Genomic DNA, 17,056 nt, shown 5'->3' with positions numbered 1-17,056 from the left:
TGAGATCTTTCCTATTTCGTCGATCCTAATTCATATTAAATCTAAAAATCAGTTTAAAAATTTTAAGATTTATCATCACCTGTTACGAAAATTTTGGGCATTTCCCCCCTTTGTTTGATCTGTTGGCATAACGGAATAATTATGCGATAGTCGTAATATTTGTAATGTTTGTCTTTATGTTCAAAGTTCTGACTTCTTTCACTTTCCCCTCTTTTTCTGCAATCAGCCCTATAATAAGATGAAGCCTACCTATCATGCTGCATAGATCACGAAGGTACAAGATACTGTGCGTAACCTTTAAAGTTTTGACTAATTTGATTTAATGTTAAGTACCTTCCCTTTCCAACTTATACGAAAAAATCAGCTGAAAAGCTTTCTCGATTTATAATATTGGCATTACTTGAAATTTCTACACATCAAAAAAAATCTAGTATCATCACGATCTTTGTATACGTAAATTTTAATATCTTCGTGGGTTATGTATATTTTACACCAATATATTTCACGCTTGTCTCAAACATTTTCGTTGTAAAGTCCAGAATTCGTTCGTTATCACCCACAGCCGCGGATTTATTGGCTGTCCCATAATCTCCCTATATTTATAACATGTGTCCCAACCTTATCTCCGTCGGCTACTGCAGCATCTTATTACTGTGGATATTTTTATCATCGCCCTATAAAAACTGAACAAAAAATATTACAATGTTATAAAAAAGCAGATGTATTTATGAGTGCTTTTTACATGTGTCCCTTTTTATACGCTTTTAAACTGATAATGAATTGATTTCATTAAGTGATTTTTCGTGTCGTTCCACAATGAAAGAGTTGAAAGCGTTTAAAATAAGTACTATAACGCTGAACATATCCGTTAGTTCATATTGCGTTGTAAATTGAAGAGAAAATGTTTATTATATCAGCAAGCTTAATAAATTGCTTGTATGTTGTTTGAACAAAAACAAAGATTATAAAACTAGGACGAGATCTATAATCATTCCATGGGATTGCTGTGTGGATGCCAGATCCATTGTATAGTGAGAAAAACTACGATCAGAGCCCGGGACTTGTGATTCGGGTTTTTTTGGTACGTAACACGCAGCTTTGAATACCCATTCTAAAATACAGTACAGTGTGCCTAGTGGAAGTTTTCAATGTTTTCATACTGTTACTGTTGCGTTAACGTAAACGCCAGCTTATATGAAATTGAAACAGTTCTGTAGAGGCCTCTAGATGGCGCTGTTTGGATTACTTAGAAATTCGCGTTTACGTTAACGTGATCGTCACAGTATCAAACTGCCACTAAGCCCTCAGTACTAGTGAGGCCAAAGTCGTTTAGCAGGCTATAGAGAACTTTTGTTGGTATGGCTCTCGCACCTACTTCTACCGCATATTAACTAACCACATTGCCATTTTGAGAAAATAAATAAAGCAAAATGAAAAAATAAAATATCCGAAAAAACAACAAAGTCCACGTATATGTTCGCAATTTTAATATTACGAGTATGTACGTAATTATGGTCTACTAGCAGACGCCGCGTGGTTTCATCCGCAAGGTTCCCGTTCCTGTAGGAAAACTGGGATAAAATATAGCCTATAGCAACCAGGGACAGCGTAGCTTCCAAACAGTGAAAGAATTTTTCAAACCGGTTCAGTTTCAGAGCCTATTTAATTCAAACAAACAAACAAGTATATAATATTAGTATAGATAACTATGAAGAAATAATTTGTCAAATACTCTGCTTTACCAATACCTGTGATAGCAAATAATAGGATGAGCCAAATCTACCGTATATTGCCCCCAGGCCAATAGAGTATGACGGAAGTTTATATCAAAAGTAATTGAGCCAAGTAATTTAACCAGTCAAAAGTTAAATCAGGGTCACGGATTCGTGGAACGATATAAACCAATAAACTCATCCTCTAAGGGTTTCTGACAGAGATATTACCCGCAGTTCTCTTTAGATTAAATATGTTCATTATTAACATATAAATGTTTATCACTATTGTTATAGAGATCACTTTCCGATATCTTAGTAGCAAAGCACTTCATTTAACAGAAAGTTATTTATTTCCAATTCCAATAACATGGTTGTGGAAAGGGTAAGGATGTGTCAATATTCATTCGTTGCTGTCAATTTGAAGTTAGGTACCCCATATTTGGTTATGTCAATCAAAATTTTACTTGCATTTACAATAATTTCTTTGAGTAGCATCAATAATTACAGCAACGTTGAGTAGTAATGTTATCAATGAATGTTCAATCAGATTTTTTAATGCTTTTTCTTTTGTCTGTATTTTAGTTATCAGCTTATTTAACCGGCCTTTTACTGGGGATATGAAATTTAGACCCACCAATCAGCACCACCACGCTGCTATAATGCGATATGGGTTTAGCGTGATAATTGTGTAACACGATCTCCAAAGCACCTGGGTGTAACACCAACTTCCTAACTCTGAGAATAGAATTTTTACTGAGAATATCTTGGGAATGGCTTAGTATTTCATAGCCTGACTGAGGTTTAAAATCCAAAACCTCCTGATTATTATTTGCAGAAAATTTATGGATAGGAAAGATCGATCAATATTTTTCACTCTATATCTGGCACTAGTTCCAAGACCTCATTATTTGAAGCCACACTGGCTAATCAGTTTGAAGCAGTAAGCAGTTATTCAATCAATTTGCAGATGCGGTTCTGAGGCGTATAAATCATGACATATAACGTCATGTGTAATGATGAATTAGAGCTGCCGCAGCTACATTGACGTTGTCTTAATATCAATTAGTACGTGAGCCAATATAATTATTATTACATTATAGTTACTCCCTACAAAAGGCCTATTACAGTGGACGTCTATCGGCTGATATAATGGTGATGTTGATAGTTAATCATCATCAACATATTTTGGTCTACTACAGACTTACTTGGTCGCTAACTATGGGTCTCATAAAAAAGCTCAGAGTCACACAGCGGGCGATGGAACGAGCTATGTTAGGAGTATCTCTGCGTGATCGAATCAGAAATGAGAAGATCCGCAGAAGAACCAAAGTCACCGACATAGCTCAACGAGTTGCGAAGCTGAAGTGGCAATGGGCGGGGCACATAGTTCGAAGAGCCGATGGACGTTGGGGTCCCAAAGTGCTGGAATGGCGACCCCGCACTAGTAAGCGCAGTGTTGACCGACCCCCCACCAGGTGACTTACACAGGTTGATTTCTTATCATAAAGAAGATCGGTTTTGGAACATAGACCCATAACGCTGTTCCCGTGCGGTTTGATAAAAGTGTAGCGAGCTTAGTTTAATAAATGGTAATGATAAAGATCATAACCGACCGGCGATGTACTTTCCGTAGTACAGAAGTTGTCACACTTCTGTACTACGAAAAGGACTAACTTATTACAGATACTCCATAGGTAAGATATAAATCAAAACGCCACATACACTAGCCACTGAAACAAGAAGACAGTCAATTCATTAGTATATACAATAACGAGGTAGCAAAGTATCCACATCAAGTACCTAACTTAAGAAAATACCATTAAATAAAATTAAATACCATTGAAAATGTTCAACCATCTCACCCGTTTCCAAGACATATTACGTTACGTTTAAATATATTAGATGAAAATTCTGCGTTTGGTTCTAAAATATAGGATTTCTCAGAAATGAAATAAAAGGATTGCATCACGTGCATTCGACTCAGAAAGCTCTTTCACGACAAGTTTAAGAGTTTCAAATCTCACTGTGACAGTTGTTTACGACGTCCCTAATATTGTAAATAAATATTATAAAGTTGTTTACGTTAAATCTCCGAGAAGTGTCCGCTACTTTATCAACGTCTACTGTTTGCGTAATTTGATTTTAAAGGTCTGACAACGGTTGGGAAATTTGATAATAATAATTATGTATGTGTATGTAAACGTTATTTAATATGAATTTGAAAATTAAGAATGGAAGCCGCGGTCGACTTATTGTGATTTGATGACAAAATTGTCGCCGACAATTTTTTCAAGTTTCAATTCAAATTATAATAGGTAATACAATGAAGAATAATATTCTATTTGTAATTAACAAATAGAATATTAATCTTCATTGTAATACTCACCTGATGTTTAGTGACGATGCATTATAGCAAAAAACTCAGAACTCTAGAGTAGTAATTTGACTCTGCCAAAGTCTACTAACTAGATCTTACAAAAAATATACGGTATTATAATCTTAAACCGACCATTAAATCTTGTCAAATCAAGTTATTATAAACCAGCCCCTGTAGGCTTCTAGAACTATATATATAAAGTATAGTTTTAAAATAATACTAAAAAGGTTAAAAAAATTAGGTTGCATTTAATGTTAGGTTGCATAAAACCTTAATAATTGAAAAATCAAAAACTAAAAACTAACTTTGTCTTGTTCCAGATGTTAAAAGTGAAACATGATTAGAAGTTTAGTTCGAAGATACCAAGAGTTGGAAAGATTGAATATGTGGGAGTGAACAGCCAGTATGGAATCCTTGGCTGCGGTGACTGCTCTCCTGGGACTCATTTGTCTTGGTAAGTTTTATCCGAGGCATATATTTTCTTACTAAGTATATGATTACGTGGGTAGAATAAAATACGATTACCTACTACTAGTAATAAGCAGATGCCAGCGTTTATTTTTGCGTTAAATACGATTTCTTTGATATTAATATTTTTTTATGGATGTAAATTAAACACTATATTCACGGTTAGTTTCTATTCTGAATTAAAACATTGTAAACGAACAAGGGCGCAGCCGCGTCGAATGAATTATTTTAATACCTACATGATAAAAGTTATGTATCTATTTTTTTATCATCATTGTCTTCATCACCATTGTATTTTATATGACTAACTGTATAGTTAGGCGTCTTTCTTTACACGGAGGGTCCTTGAAATTTAGGTCATGTTGCTACAATGCATGTTGACGGGTGTTAATATTTTACTCAATAACGGTCACTCTTAGATAATATTGATATTAACCGGGGCTGACGCTCATTTGATCGTTTCTAAGACATTTCAAGTTAATCAAAGAGATTTCATTAACTTGAAATTAATTTAACATTTGAAAAACAATCAATATCGTGAATAACAGGCACCTACATTTTAGCGCGTGATTGTCAAAGCAATAATATTTTCATATACTCCAATAACATAGGATTAATTTATTTTCCATCGCAAAATCATTTTACTTATACTAGTACCTAAATAAGAATAAAGAATTCATGGTGAAGTCAAAGTTCAAGTCGCGCTAATAGGCACCCTGCCATGGGGATGCATTCCCTCGCACTAACACAGGGCTGTCACTACAAAAGTATACCGAATGTATATTTAAAAAAAAAAATCAAAAAAAACTGGAATACGGGAATAAAATGTATCCTACGTTACTTTAGCAGGTAATGTAGATATCCATCGATGAAAAAAAAAATTAAATCAGTCATGTATTTAAGCAAAAAGTTCTTGCAAACGTATTGAAAAATGCAAACAATCAAACCTTTCCTTGTTAAAACATTAGTTCTTCGTATTGTTACCGAAATACCTGCCAATAAAATACAATCGGTAAAAGGGTAATATTAAAAGAAAATTGATACAGTATGTCAAATTTATAGGTTAAATACTTATGAATTTGACATTAAGATATTAAGTACTTGACTAATACAGTTTAGTGAGTTAATGGTCTAAAATTGTTGTAAGTTGTAACCATATAGAAAATATTATGGATGAAGTTATTTTTTAAGTTTAGTTGCAGATGGAGACCAACGTTAAATCTCAGTGATTTTTGTGGTTGTCCGTGTAATTTACCTTATATTGTAAACTCTGTATGTTTTAATAAATAAATATTGTTAGGTGTTTTGCCAAACGTTTGTAGTGATGCCAATCATATTCAATACACGTATTTATTTATAGCACTATAGATAAGTATCGTTCACCACACCATTCAAAGTCACTAGTGTATACTCTTCAGTTCTAAAATATACCTCAGAACTAAATGTTTGAAATCGTAAGAATTTTGCGTGAGTTAGCACTTGGCAGCCCTACTTAATACTCGATATTTAGTGCCACATCGTACCATCTTGGATTTGAGCCACCACTTAGCTGAATGTCGTTAGAAAAATATTAGGTACGTACTTCCAATTTGTCGCCGTTTCAAAGTAACTTTTTGAACAGAATTTCCTGCCAACTGAAGTTCTGAAAGGGGAGTGTGAAAACTTTAGTATATGTATTTTCTGGACGTTAAAAAAGAAGCGCTTTTCCATCTTTTTTATTTTCTGATAAAATAATTTCTCTCTGATTACAATATATAAATAGATATATAAATAGCTTTTAGTTTATTTTTTCAAGATTAGTCCACAAGTGATAAAACCCATGTCTAAGCTGACAAACATAACGATACCCATGAGCATTAAAAAAGAAAAAGATAGCGTAACTTATTGACAAAACTCATTAGTTTAACAAAACACACATGCAGAGATTTACTGACGCATCTGTCTATTGCATATATTTTACAATCAACCGAATTTGGAACAGACTTGATACACACCAAACGGAATGACGTATATTCCCCCAGTTAGTTAAGTCACGCTTAAGTATTTATTTTAGGCTGTGGCTCGGGAATCGATGAATAAAAACGCCTCACCCCAGGCGGTTATCAAAGCGTAAAGAAGTTAAGCTAATGTTAAACGACGCCTATCTTTTGTGTCTAATGTGTGATGGATGTTGCGTGAAATATGGTTAAAAAAAAAACAAAATGAAAAAAAATCAATCGCCGAAGTACTCCACAATAGGCATTCAGTATATGTCATTGTTCTCAATGTGATATGATATTTTAAATGATCTCTGATCTGACTTTGAACAAAAGTTACTGTTATTTTATGAGTTTTGACACATTCTTATCCCCTATTATGTTAACTGCATATGTAGTATCAGATTTATGTATGAATCCGGCAAAGGAACAAGAGAATATGATTAGAAGTTAGTAGCCTAAACTCTATTACAGTAGCAAACTGCAAGTATTTGAAGTAAGTCTTTTATTTTAATAAACCGCCCAGTTTTGTTGAGTAAGCATAAAGTCGAAATAAACAAAACAAAAACTAAACTTATTAATATTTTAATAAACAAATAAGTTGTCAAGGATACAGAAAGAAATACTATTACAAAAAAAATACTTATTATCAGATTGATTAAGACTGATTTAGATGATTACAAAAACTGTACTACCTGCTGCAAAGGAAGCAGTCGGAAGAACTAACTTTAATAAAGTCAAAATATAAAAATAATGTAACTTCTATGAAGAGGAGATTTCCTACTGTGATCCAAAACTCTACGTTGCTATTTTTGTTGCGAAGTACTCAGCGGTATTACCATTATATGCCGTAGGTACGCTAGAGAAGCATTCTGTTTGCCAATACAAAAATCTATCTTCATAATTCAGGATGTGCGATCTCTTAAATACACATGTCACTGCTAACAAGCGAATCTTTATCACAACGGTCGATCGCTAGAATATTTTTTGTGTCGCCTTAAGCACTTATCCGATCAGATAGCTTTCAGCTTGCAAACTATACCCTTTTATCTGCCGGTATTAATGGAGACAGTTCAGAAGCAGATAAAAACAGATTGCTTTAAGTGTTTTCGGTGCCGCCATGCATATATTTTGCTTGTTTTTTGCTAAATCTCCGATGCCAAAAGTAGTTTCTACCTTTTTTAGCGCACACTGCAGGGGATCCTTGTGAATATCTGGGTTATTTCTCTTAATGTAAAGTACGATTTTGTTTTCTTAATTTATTTTTTACTTTTATAATCGTAAACAATTAGTAATTAATAATTATAATTTGTGTTAACTCAAAAAGACGTGGATTTTTTGGTTTTGGGGTAAATACACATCTGTAAATTTATTTAGACTGAGTTTTATTAAAAGTATATGGTACCCTATAATTAAGCAATGTACGTAACATTCATAACAAATAGTAGATCAATATGATACTTACCTGGATCTTACCACTAGAACAAAAAAACTAAACACAGCTGTACTTCAATACATTTTCATGAAATATACGGCTAGATTCTACTAAATAGATTAAATTCAAAAGTGTAAACATTGTATTGCAGTTCTAACATTAAAACTAATATTATTACATTACATTAAAATTAATTAAAACGGGTTCAGTATCATTGGATTGCCGCAGAGCGCATGGATCAATGAAACCCAACCATACACTATCAATGTCTGTATTTTTTCAACTGTCCACGCGTCGGAGTGCTGAGAAAACAAACTGAGAAGAAAAGAAACATCACAACTGTCGCCAACGTTTCCGTAAACTCCTGCAGAGAAATCGCTACAGATTCCACTACGTTGAAACTTTACTTTGCCAAATTTACAAATGTGAATCCATTGAACTCTATTGCATTGCAATAAAGTTCAAAATTGATTGTTCATGATGTAACGTAGTAAAATTGGTTATGTCCGTTTGTTTGCTGCTAGGCTGCCCCCGTCTGACGCAGGTATAACGGGGGGCCTATGAAAGATGACACTGTGTCAACAATTTGTCCCTACATTAGAAGAACGCCTCGCAAGACAAACAGTGTAACTCACGAAATTCATATTAAACTAATCCAGCCATCCGTTGCGTAGAGGCGGCTAATTTTCTACACATGTGTCGCAGCGTGTGTTTTGTTTTTTGCATCGTAAACTTTAAGTGCTATTTCATTAGCCGTGACATTCCTTGAACTTGTATGTAATAATATGTCTTTAAAATCATGTGTTTTTTATTTTATCCACAAAATAACTGATTTTGTTTGAGTTTAAGTCAGAATCATACTTTCAGCAAAAGAACTTACACGTTCGAGGTTTTTAAAACTTCAGTTAAATATATTAATAATAGATTATTAGATATTAGAATTACATGTAAAATTAAACATAGCTATTAATTATGATGATATATGCATGCAGAATATTGCAGATATAAATCAGTTTTACTCTAAAGAATATTCGTCATTAGTAGCAAATGGCGCTAAATGATGCCAATTATCAAATACTTCCATTATATAAAATAGCGTAATAACGGCCAAGCGTCATATTGCAGAGGGTCCCAAAATTTGAACACGTGTTCAAAATTCGAAAAATTATGATTGCCTCCTTAGGGAGCCAATCACAGTCATTAGAATTAGATATTCGAAGTTCAAACGACTATCGAATTACTTAGGGTGATAGAGAACTTGATGCTAGGATGTGTCTCCTGATACCTAGATACTATACTACTGAAACTAGGCTGAGCTATCCTAGCTGATAATAAAACTACGCCTGTGGGAATACTTGGGTTAGTAGGTAAGTAGTATGATAAAATTGTGCTTAAAGTGTAAGCACAATTTTATCATGATCACATGTGAAATAAATTTAATTTAAAAAATATGTTTTATTTAGAAAAAAGTACAGATTTCAATGGAATAAAATATTTCTGAGGCTCTTCCGGTACAAAACTGATTGAAAAAATTCACGTTACTAGCTAAAACGCGAGAAAAGCCAGTAACCAGAGTTATATGTGCCACAAATATATGAGTTATTTAATTACCTATCGCAATACCGTCTACAAGTAGAGAGTTTTAGAATTACTTGTTCAATTAGTTCAAGATTTGAAACTGTCTGAATATTGTGTCTTTGATATTGGTCTTGGATATAATGGTGTCTACTATTAGGTGGTAGACCTCTGCCAGACGAATAAAAAAGAAATTTTATTAGGAAATAGTAAAAAAACTTTAGGAAATTTAATGGCTGCAATAGAAATTGCTGGCAGCAAATTAATGATCCTAGTAGAAGTGTTTTCAAAGTCACCAACGACATGGAAGACGCCTAGGGCTTAACGGCAGAGGGAGTGATTTTTCATTTGCACGCGTGTAGTTATGTGCTATTGTTCAAAAATCTTTGTTAAAAAAAGTTTGCGAGGGAGCGCTATGTCCCCCTGCTAATTTACACTACTTGCACATGTTGACACGTGGCGCGAAATAAAAAATAAAAAAAACAACATTGTGACAAGGTTCTCGCATTTGAGCCATGCGGATGTTTGTAAGCTTTGCTCCAACGACTTCTTGCTGCCCAGAGAAAGATAATAGGTTTCAACAAAATATGTATAATTTCGTGTTTACGAATTCAGAAACAAGCTACCGATAGACTTTCGGTTGGGTCTTCTAAATGATAATCTTTTCCTCCTGCGATTTTGTGGATATTTGTCCATCTAGTGGAAAGTCAATCAACTCTGCGTTTTTCGGTGCAGGTTAAATAGCTATGATAAAACTTTCAAAACCAAGACTTCTATTATAGTTTATTTATTAGTTCTTATTATTCTTATAACCATGTTCCCTTACCAATGCTACCTACTTTAGTTTTGCATTATTCGTTGAGCTATGTATGATTGTTTTACGGATCTCCTCCGTTTTGATTCAATCACACAAATATACTCCGAGCAAGCTCTTCCTATAGCCTACTACGGGGTTATCTTATGGCGCTCCTGTGCGCCTGAACTTAAATCATGATTGCTCTGCAAAAGTACTATAAAAATGTCTTTATTAACCGACTTCATTACATTGAATAATGCACATTGTAGAAATTCTTATCAGTCTTACTTTTAAGTAAATTAAAAGTTCTAGTCATATTTTTTTTTGGTTTTATGAATATGGATAATTATTAAGTTGTTAGTTAGAATGTCACCAACTTTCACATTCATTTTCATGTTCCTTCATTTGATACATCTAACCAATAGTTCAAGCGCACGGATAAGCAATAAACTTCACTTTTATGTGCGATAAAATAACGTATCGAGATCAATATAAACAATATTTTATGAGCCCAACTAAATCTTTTATCGTTTATGGTCTCTTTTTGCCATATGATCTATGAGTATGATGCCGTATAAGCAAGTAATTAGATATATAAGTACATAATATTGGTTTATTTTGTTGCTTGGTGTAAAAAAATTAACAATTTTGCATAATATCAATCGTCAATAAAATAAGTAAAACTAATAAAGCAACTATATTTTTTCATAACTTCTCTTTCTAGCAAGTTTTTTCTCGTATTTTTTTTTTTAATGTTTTGGTTGAATATGTAAATACTAGTATGATCTGGCTAGTAGATTTATCGTCTTGGAACGGGCACTTATACATAAACTACGCTTTTATTTAGAAAGACAATTTCTTTCTAAATTAGCCTTTAACCGTTATAAACTGCATTTTCATTTAACATTTGCTCAAAACACGGGTTAAGTTGTCGTTCATTAAAAAATACTCTTCTTGTATTTCATAAATTTCAAACGTAGAAAACAACATTTCAAAATTATGTGTTTCAATCAAATTGCTAGCTGAGCCAAAATTGGGTCACTAAAAATAAAATCCCAAATATCAATAAAGGGGAAAAATCGAAAGATAACAAATGTGTTCAAGATTCAATTATAGATTAGCTGTACCACACCACACAAATTGTGAATCGTAATACGTGAATAAATAAACACAATTATTTTGCACAATGGAGGCAATCCCTGTTTTGTAACACGAATATCGAGTCCCAATATCAGTTCGTTTTGGACCAAATCGGCAATTTTTTCAGCAATAGGTTGTCGCTATAATAATAGCCGAAGGCACAAAAGACGTACATCAATTCAAGTGTCAAAAACTAACATCTGCGCCGTTCGTTGTAAACAGAGTAAAATAGTGAGGGTCCCATACAAAATCCTGGGGGACGTAGCCTGTGTTTATGGCTCATTATTATTGTGCGCCGCTTTAAAGTAGCTGAGAATGACACACTCCACCCATTATTAATATATGTGAAAGCCTACCGTGGCCTATTGTTGGCTGCTTAAAATAATATCTTACTACCTACTCGTACATAATTGAAGTGGCAATTTATAAGTGTGTTCTTGTATTCCCTTGTTTAAGGATATTGCATTGATTATATTGTTGCTTGTGCAACTATAAACAATAAACTTTCAATAAAAAATATCATAAAGGATTTAATACCTCAACAGTTAAGGATTGGGCTGAATTCGAAGGAATTGGGCTGAATTCGGCATTTGGATAATTTCTACTCGTAGATGGGGAGAGAAAGAAAACGTTTCTTACCCTATATTTAAATATTTTGACAAAAAATATAGTCAATTTTACTGTCCAGTTCTGAAACGAGAATTTTTACTGAAACTTTTTCGGACGATAGATAACTCAATATTTCGTAGCCTGATTCAGTAACCACCACTTTAACCGTTAACCACTAGAGCATCGAGGCAGTAAACTTTCATTTATGTATATAAGTTGTTATCATTATGATATTGTAATGTAATTAATACAGCATGTAAACTAAAGGCACAGGTAACCAAACTCCGGCGCTTAGAAACTTAAGTCCGCGAGAGTAATTAAGCTCTACATATTGTTACGAACATCTGATCATAATGTGTATCAGATGTGTATCAGTGTCAGCTATCATATAAATATCATCATTATTTCATATGTATTGATATATTTCAAATTAATCATAAAAGCCTCTCTTATAAGTGTGGTAACGACACGAAGATCATGCACGATACATTCATTTCTTGTTATAGAAAGATAGTCTGAAAGGTTTGTACAGTTGAGTCTGATCATATTCTCCGTGATCGGACTAAAGCGCGTCACTGACTACACAGGCTCTTAGCAAAAAGGGCAAAATTGTTTAATATTGGGATACACAATAGCAAAAATAAATTCTTCATTAAAGATAGTAGTATTCCATTTCACAAGATGGGCCATCTGATGGTTCCTCCAACAGTTAACGTTATTAGACAAAATCCACTGTAATTTTTTTTATTATTGTATTCTTTCAACAGGTTCCGTAGACGGAGGCCTAAGCGATGACTACATGAGTAGCGGAGAAGCACCATACATTATCGAACAGCCTCTAGACGTGACGGTGGCACGGCATCAGCCCGCCACCCTGAACTGTCGAGCTGGTGGGTCTCCAGCGCCGACCATAAAATGGTACAAAAGTGGACAGCTTGTAGTCTCCGACACCCATAGAAGCCTCTTACCAGCTGGGGGACTGTTCTTCTTAAGAGCAACTCATGGGCGGGCCCATTCTGATGCAGGAGTGTATTGGTGTGAAGCTACCAATCCGTACGGGACTGCTAGAAGCCGTAATGCCACTTTGCATGTTGCTGGTAAGTGTTAAAACAATCTACCTACTGAGTTTGTTTAACTTAACAGATCAGAGTAGTGTTATTGGAGAGAAGCGTTGTAATAATTTAATTAGAAACGATAAACGGATTCGCCAAAAAACTGGTGATATAAATTTAACTGGACAAGGAACACGAACAGGCAAGAGGAGTGTTGACATAATATATTATAAATAAATCCACGGAATCCCAAAATATTCGTCTCTCTAATATTATTATTTGTTGTTAAATATCTGTTTGTAATTTCCTATTTATCTTGAAATGTAATTGTTCCAACATAGTTATTCGTGAAGAGTTCCGGTTAGAACCAGTGACTACCCAGACAGCTCAAGGAGAAACAGTGATTCTGGAATGTTCCCCACCAAGAGGATCCCCAGAACCGACAGTGTATTGGAAAAAGAATGGTCAGATCTTACACTTTGACGGCGACTCTAGGTAAATATCTAACGTGATCATATTGTATCTTTAAATAAATTATCCATCGTGACGTTTTTAGTCTAATCAAGTGCAGACTTGCGTTCTAATTTTTGCGTACAACGCCCAAGTCGGTAGATATTTCCTTTTATTTTATTTTTATTATAATAGATTTAGATAGTTAATTTAGTTAAATATTATTGTTTTAGTTAGTGTATATAATTGAACATATTTGCATACACAAAAAATATATTTGGAAACTATTACCTTTAATCGAAATGTTTAAATAAAAAAAGGCTTTACTTTACCTTTAATTACAGACAATAGGTATGGAACGGGGTATAAAACTTAATAATAATTTGATAAAGGAATTTTATACTGACTTGTAGGCTAAAAGTAAAAAGATTGTTTTACTCTATCAAGTTCAAGACTTGAAATTTTCCAACATAACCTATCAAAGTGTCTAAAACTGTAATTCATACCAACTGAATTTAGTAGGTTAACAAATTCCGTTCAATATCCTAACCTAAGTGAATAACTTATGTGGGCACTAAACGACCATTCGTAACAAACTTTTGGATTGCGGAAATCTGCCAAAGTTGGCAGATATATTAAAATGTGGAGCTTTGGGATATCAAATGAAAGTTGCTCGCCAGTTCGATAGAGCGCACTTAGCGGAGAATCGAGGGTAGTCGGTGAGAGCACTTGGAGTTAAATGGAATGGTGGAAACGCGATAGTCTTGTGAATCTCTACTGAATAAAGTCACATGATGTCTATGTCCCTTGGGGGAAATGAGATAAATTTTAATAATTAAATCCCGCATTATAATACATTAAATTCCTTTATCTAAACTTCATCTGGCAGATATTGATAAGCATTAAGATCGCCTTTGCATTATTTTGTGCTAATATATAAATAAAAAAATAGATTCCAGTACTTCACAAATTTCTCTACTTTGTAGCAGCTATTAAAAGTTTAAAATCATGAATACTAGATGTAACTGCCTTATTGGTGGTAGTTTAGTGGATAGAATATGTGGCTTCAAATAATGGGGTCCTGAGTTCAAGTTCTGCTGCGGGCTATGGAATATTAATTTTCATTTTTTCTAGAAATTCTTAGAAGGTCGTAGTTGATTTTGTGGTTTTAATCTACGATTCATTTTAAACCGTCGGTCTAGTTCATTAGGTATATTTATCATCACTGATATAGATAGAAATTTTACTACCCCAAGTTAACCCACATTCTAAATGCCTGGGTGGGTCAAAGCTTCAAAACTCCTGTCCAAATGGGGGGGTTATTCAAATTGACTATTTTTAAGCGAAACTTGATGAGGATTGCTAATCAAGAAACAAATAAAAAAATAATGTATAAATCAATAGTCAGATAGTTTTACATCTAATAATAATTTTAAATAATTTGTTTCTAAATTAATGAATTTTAACTAATAAGCATATAAAATTTATAAAGTTATTATCTTTTTATGGACAACATTTTATGAACACTGTAGTGGGTCTAAAAAATACTACATAATTTTAAATAAATTAGGTATGAAATGACATGCATTAATTTATTTGTTGATAAACATTTCACATCGAATGTGGCTTTAGAATGTATAGATGCGATCTGGGAATGGAAAACAGGACTTTCCATGCGTAAAACGTCAGACAACACTAATATTATTAAAGGTTTTGGTCTGTTTAGAATAACATTCAAACGTTTTGCTGCATAATGGTCTGTTTATTGAATAACAATCTCCGCTAACATCAAATTGAATTCCACAAAAAGTTTTATTGCCAATTCATTTCCATTCGTTGTCTATGAATTTTTATGAGGCATGGCGTTAGGTAACATCTTGAGGGTACCGTGTATGGTGGAGCATGAAAATAATTAACAGTAGGGAGACTACATCAAAGTTATAAAGAAGGGGATATTTGAAGAGCTCGACAAGCAATCAAGTAAAAATCTGAATAGTTCTGACTCAACGGACCCTTTATTAAATGTTAATTTCCTATTGAATTATTCCGCCCAATATTTGAATGACTTTGTTACTTTGAGCTTTGTTCGAAGTAATGAAAATGAAATTCGTAATATTATTATTGTACAGTAAAAAGATTCTATTTGATATGGTTCTGTATGTATTGTACGTTGTTGCAGAATGCATTTAGTAGACGGTGGAAGTCTCGTAATACAAGACGCTAGGCAAACTGACGCTGGCAGATATCAATGTATAGCAAGGAATGCAGCTGGCACTAGAGACTCAGCCATCGCTACGCTCAGAATACACAGTAAGTGATTACATGTTATATTTGTACTATTTCTAATATTAGTAGTAAGTTATTAATTTGTCTAATATACTATAGCATTTTAGACAAAAAGACAATTTATTTACACAAAGCTATAGTCATAATGATGATGATTTCATGTAGTTTTTTGTCTAAAAACGATTTATATGCACTCCGCAGAAGTATTACAATTAGATGTTTTCTTTTAACTAACTTTGATAGAACTTTATTATTTTTTTTATTTAGTTTAAAGAAAGTGGTTAAAAACTATAAGTTTAAATTTAAAATTAACTTAGTTTCTTGTTAAAAGCTAATTTCCCGTGATTGCCCAAAAAGTTAAAATATCTAATCAAGCTTTTGAGCTCCAGTTGGAACGCATAGATTGGAACGTTTAACAATTTGCAAATTAAGAACCTTTGTAATTTTTCCTAAATAATTTAATGATAAAAATCTTAGAATATAAGCTATTGTAAGTGTTATTCATATGAATTGAATAAGAATTACTGCTAAAACTCACGTGATACAACGTCGGAGTATGCCCGACTAGCCTCGAATCATGGATCATGAGTTTGGATCGTGCCGCGTTGCAAGCACCAGCTCATGACTAAGGGCCCCGTATGGGTTTGAAACTAGTCTGGCATACTCTGACGTAGAATCACGTGAGTTTTAGCTGTATTTCATAATCAATAAGTATGATGAAAATTATTGAAGTTGTAATCTTTTCCGTACAGTTAAGCCATATTTGATCGCTGGCCCTGAGGACGTTGTAGCACAAACCAGTGGGAGTGTAACCTTCCAGTGCAGAGTGGGTGGAGATCCCCTTCCTGACGTGTTATGGCGGAGGACAGCCGGCGGTGGCAACATGCCACTCGGCCGAGTCAAAGTCCTTGACGACAGGAGCCTCAGGCTCGACGATGTTATTCTAAGTGACGAGGGAGAGTACACATGCGAGGCTGACAATGCCGTCGGTGCTGTGACTGCGAGTGGGTACTTGACCGTTTACGGTGAGTTTCTACACTAACATTATAAAAGTGAAAGATTTGTATTTTTGTATATAATGAATAAACTCAAAAAGAACTAAGCGGTGAGAAATTAAATATCGCGTATCTCAAACGGCGAAGGATAAACTTCGTGAGGAAACCTGCATACCAGATAA

The 17,056-nt window shown here is 33.9% G+C and overlaps 1 protein-coding gene across 2 annotated transcripts in view; it reads left to right on the top strand.

Moving 5' to 3' along the window:
* The window catches only part of LOC112054328 (roundabout homolog 2-like), an 83,847-nt gene that overhangs the window by 57,601 nt on the left and 9,190 nt on the right, over positions 1–17,056 (top strand). For both annotated transcript variants that reach the window (XM_024094080.2, XM_024094081.2), the window contains exons 2-6: positions 4,413–4,546; positions 12,859–13,188; positions 13,485–13,638; positions 15,773–15,903; positions 16,632–16,904. In XM_024094080.2, the coding sequence (XP_023949848.1) occupies positions 4,498–4,546; positions 12,859–13,188; positions 13,485–13,638; positions 15,773–15,903; positions 16,632–16,904 (937 nt within the window). In that variant the 5' untranslated portion in view covers positions 4,413–4,497. The remainder of the gene's footprint in view (positions 1–4,412; positions 4,547–12,858; positions 13,189–13,484; positions 13,639–15,772; positions 15,904–16,631; positions 16,905–17,056) is intronic.

Source organism: Bicyclus anynana, chromosome 6 (genome assembly GCF_947172395.1).
Source record: "Bicyclus anynana chromosome 6, ilBicAnyn1.1, whole genome shotgun sequence".
NCBI classification, from domain to species: domain Eukaryota; kingdom Metazoa; phylum Arthropoda; class Insecta; order Lepidoptera; family Nymphalidae; genus Bicyclus; species Bicyclus anynana.
This window is presented reverse-complemented; position numbering and strand designations above follow the sequence as displayed.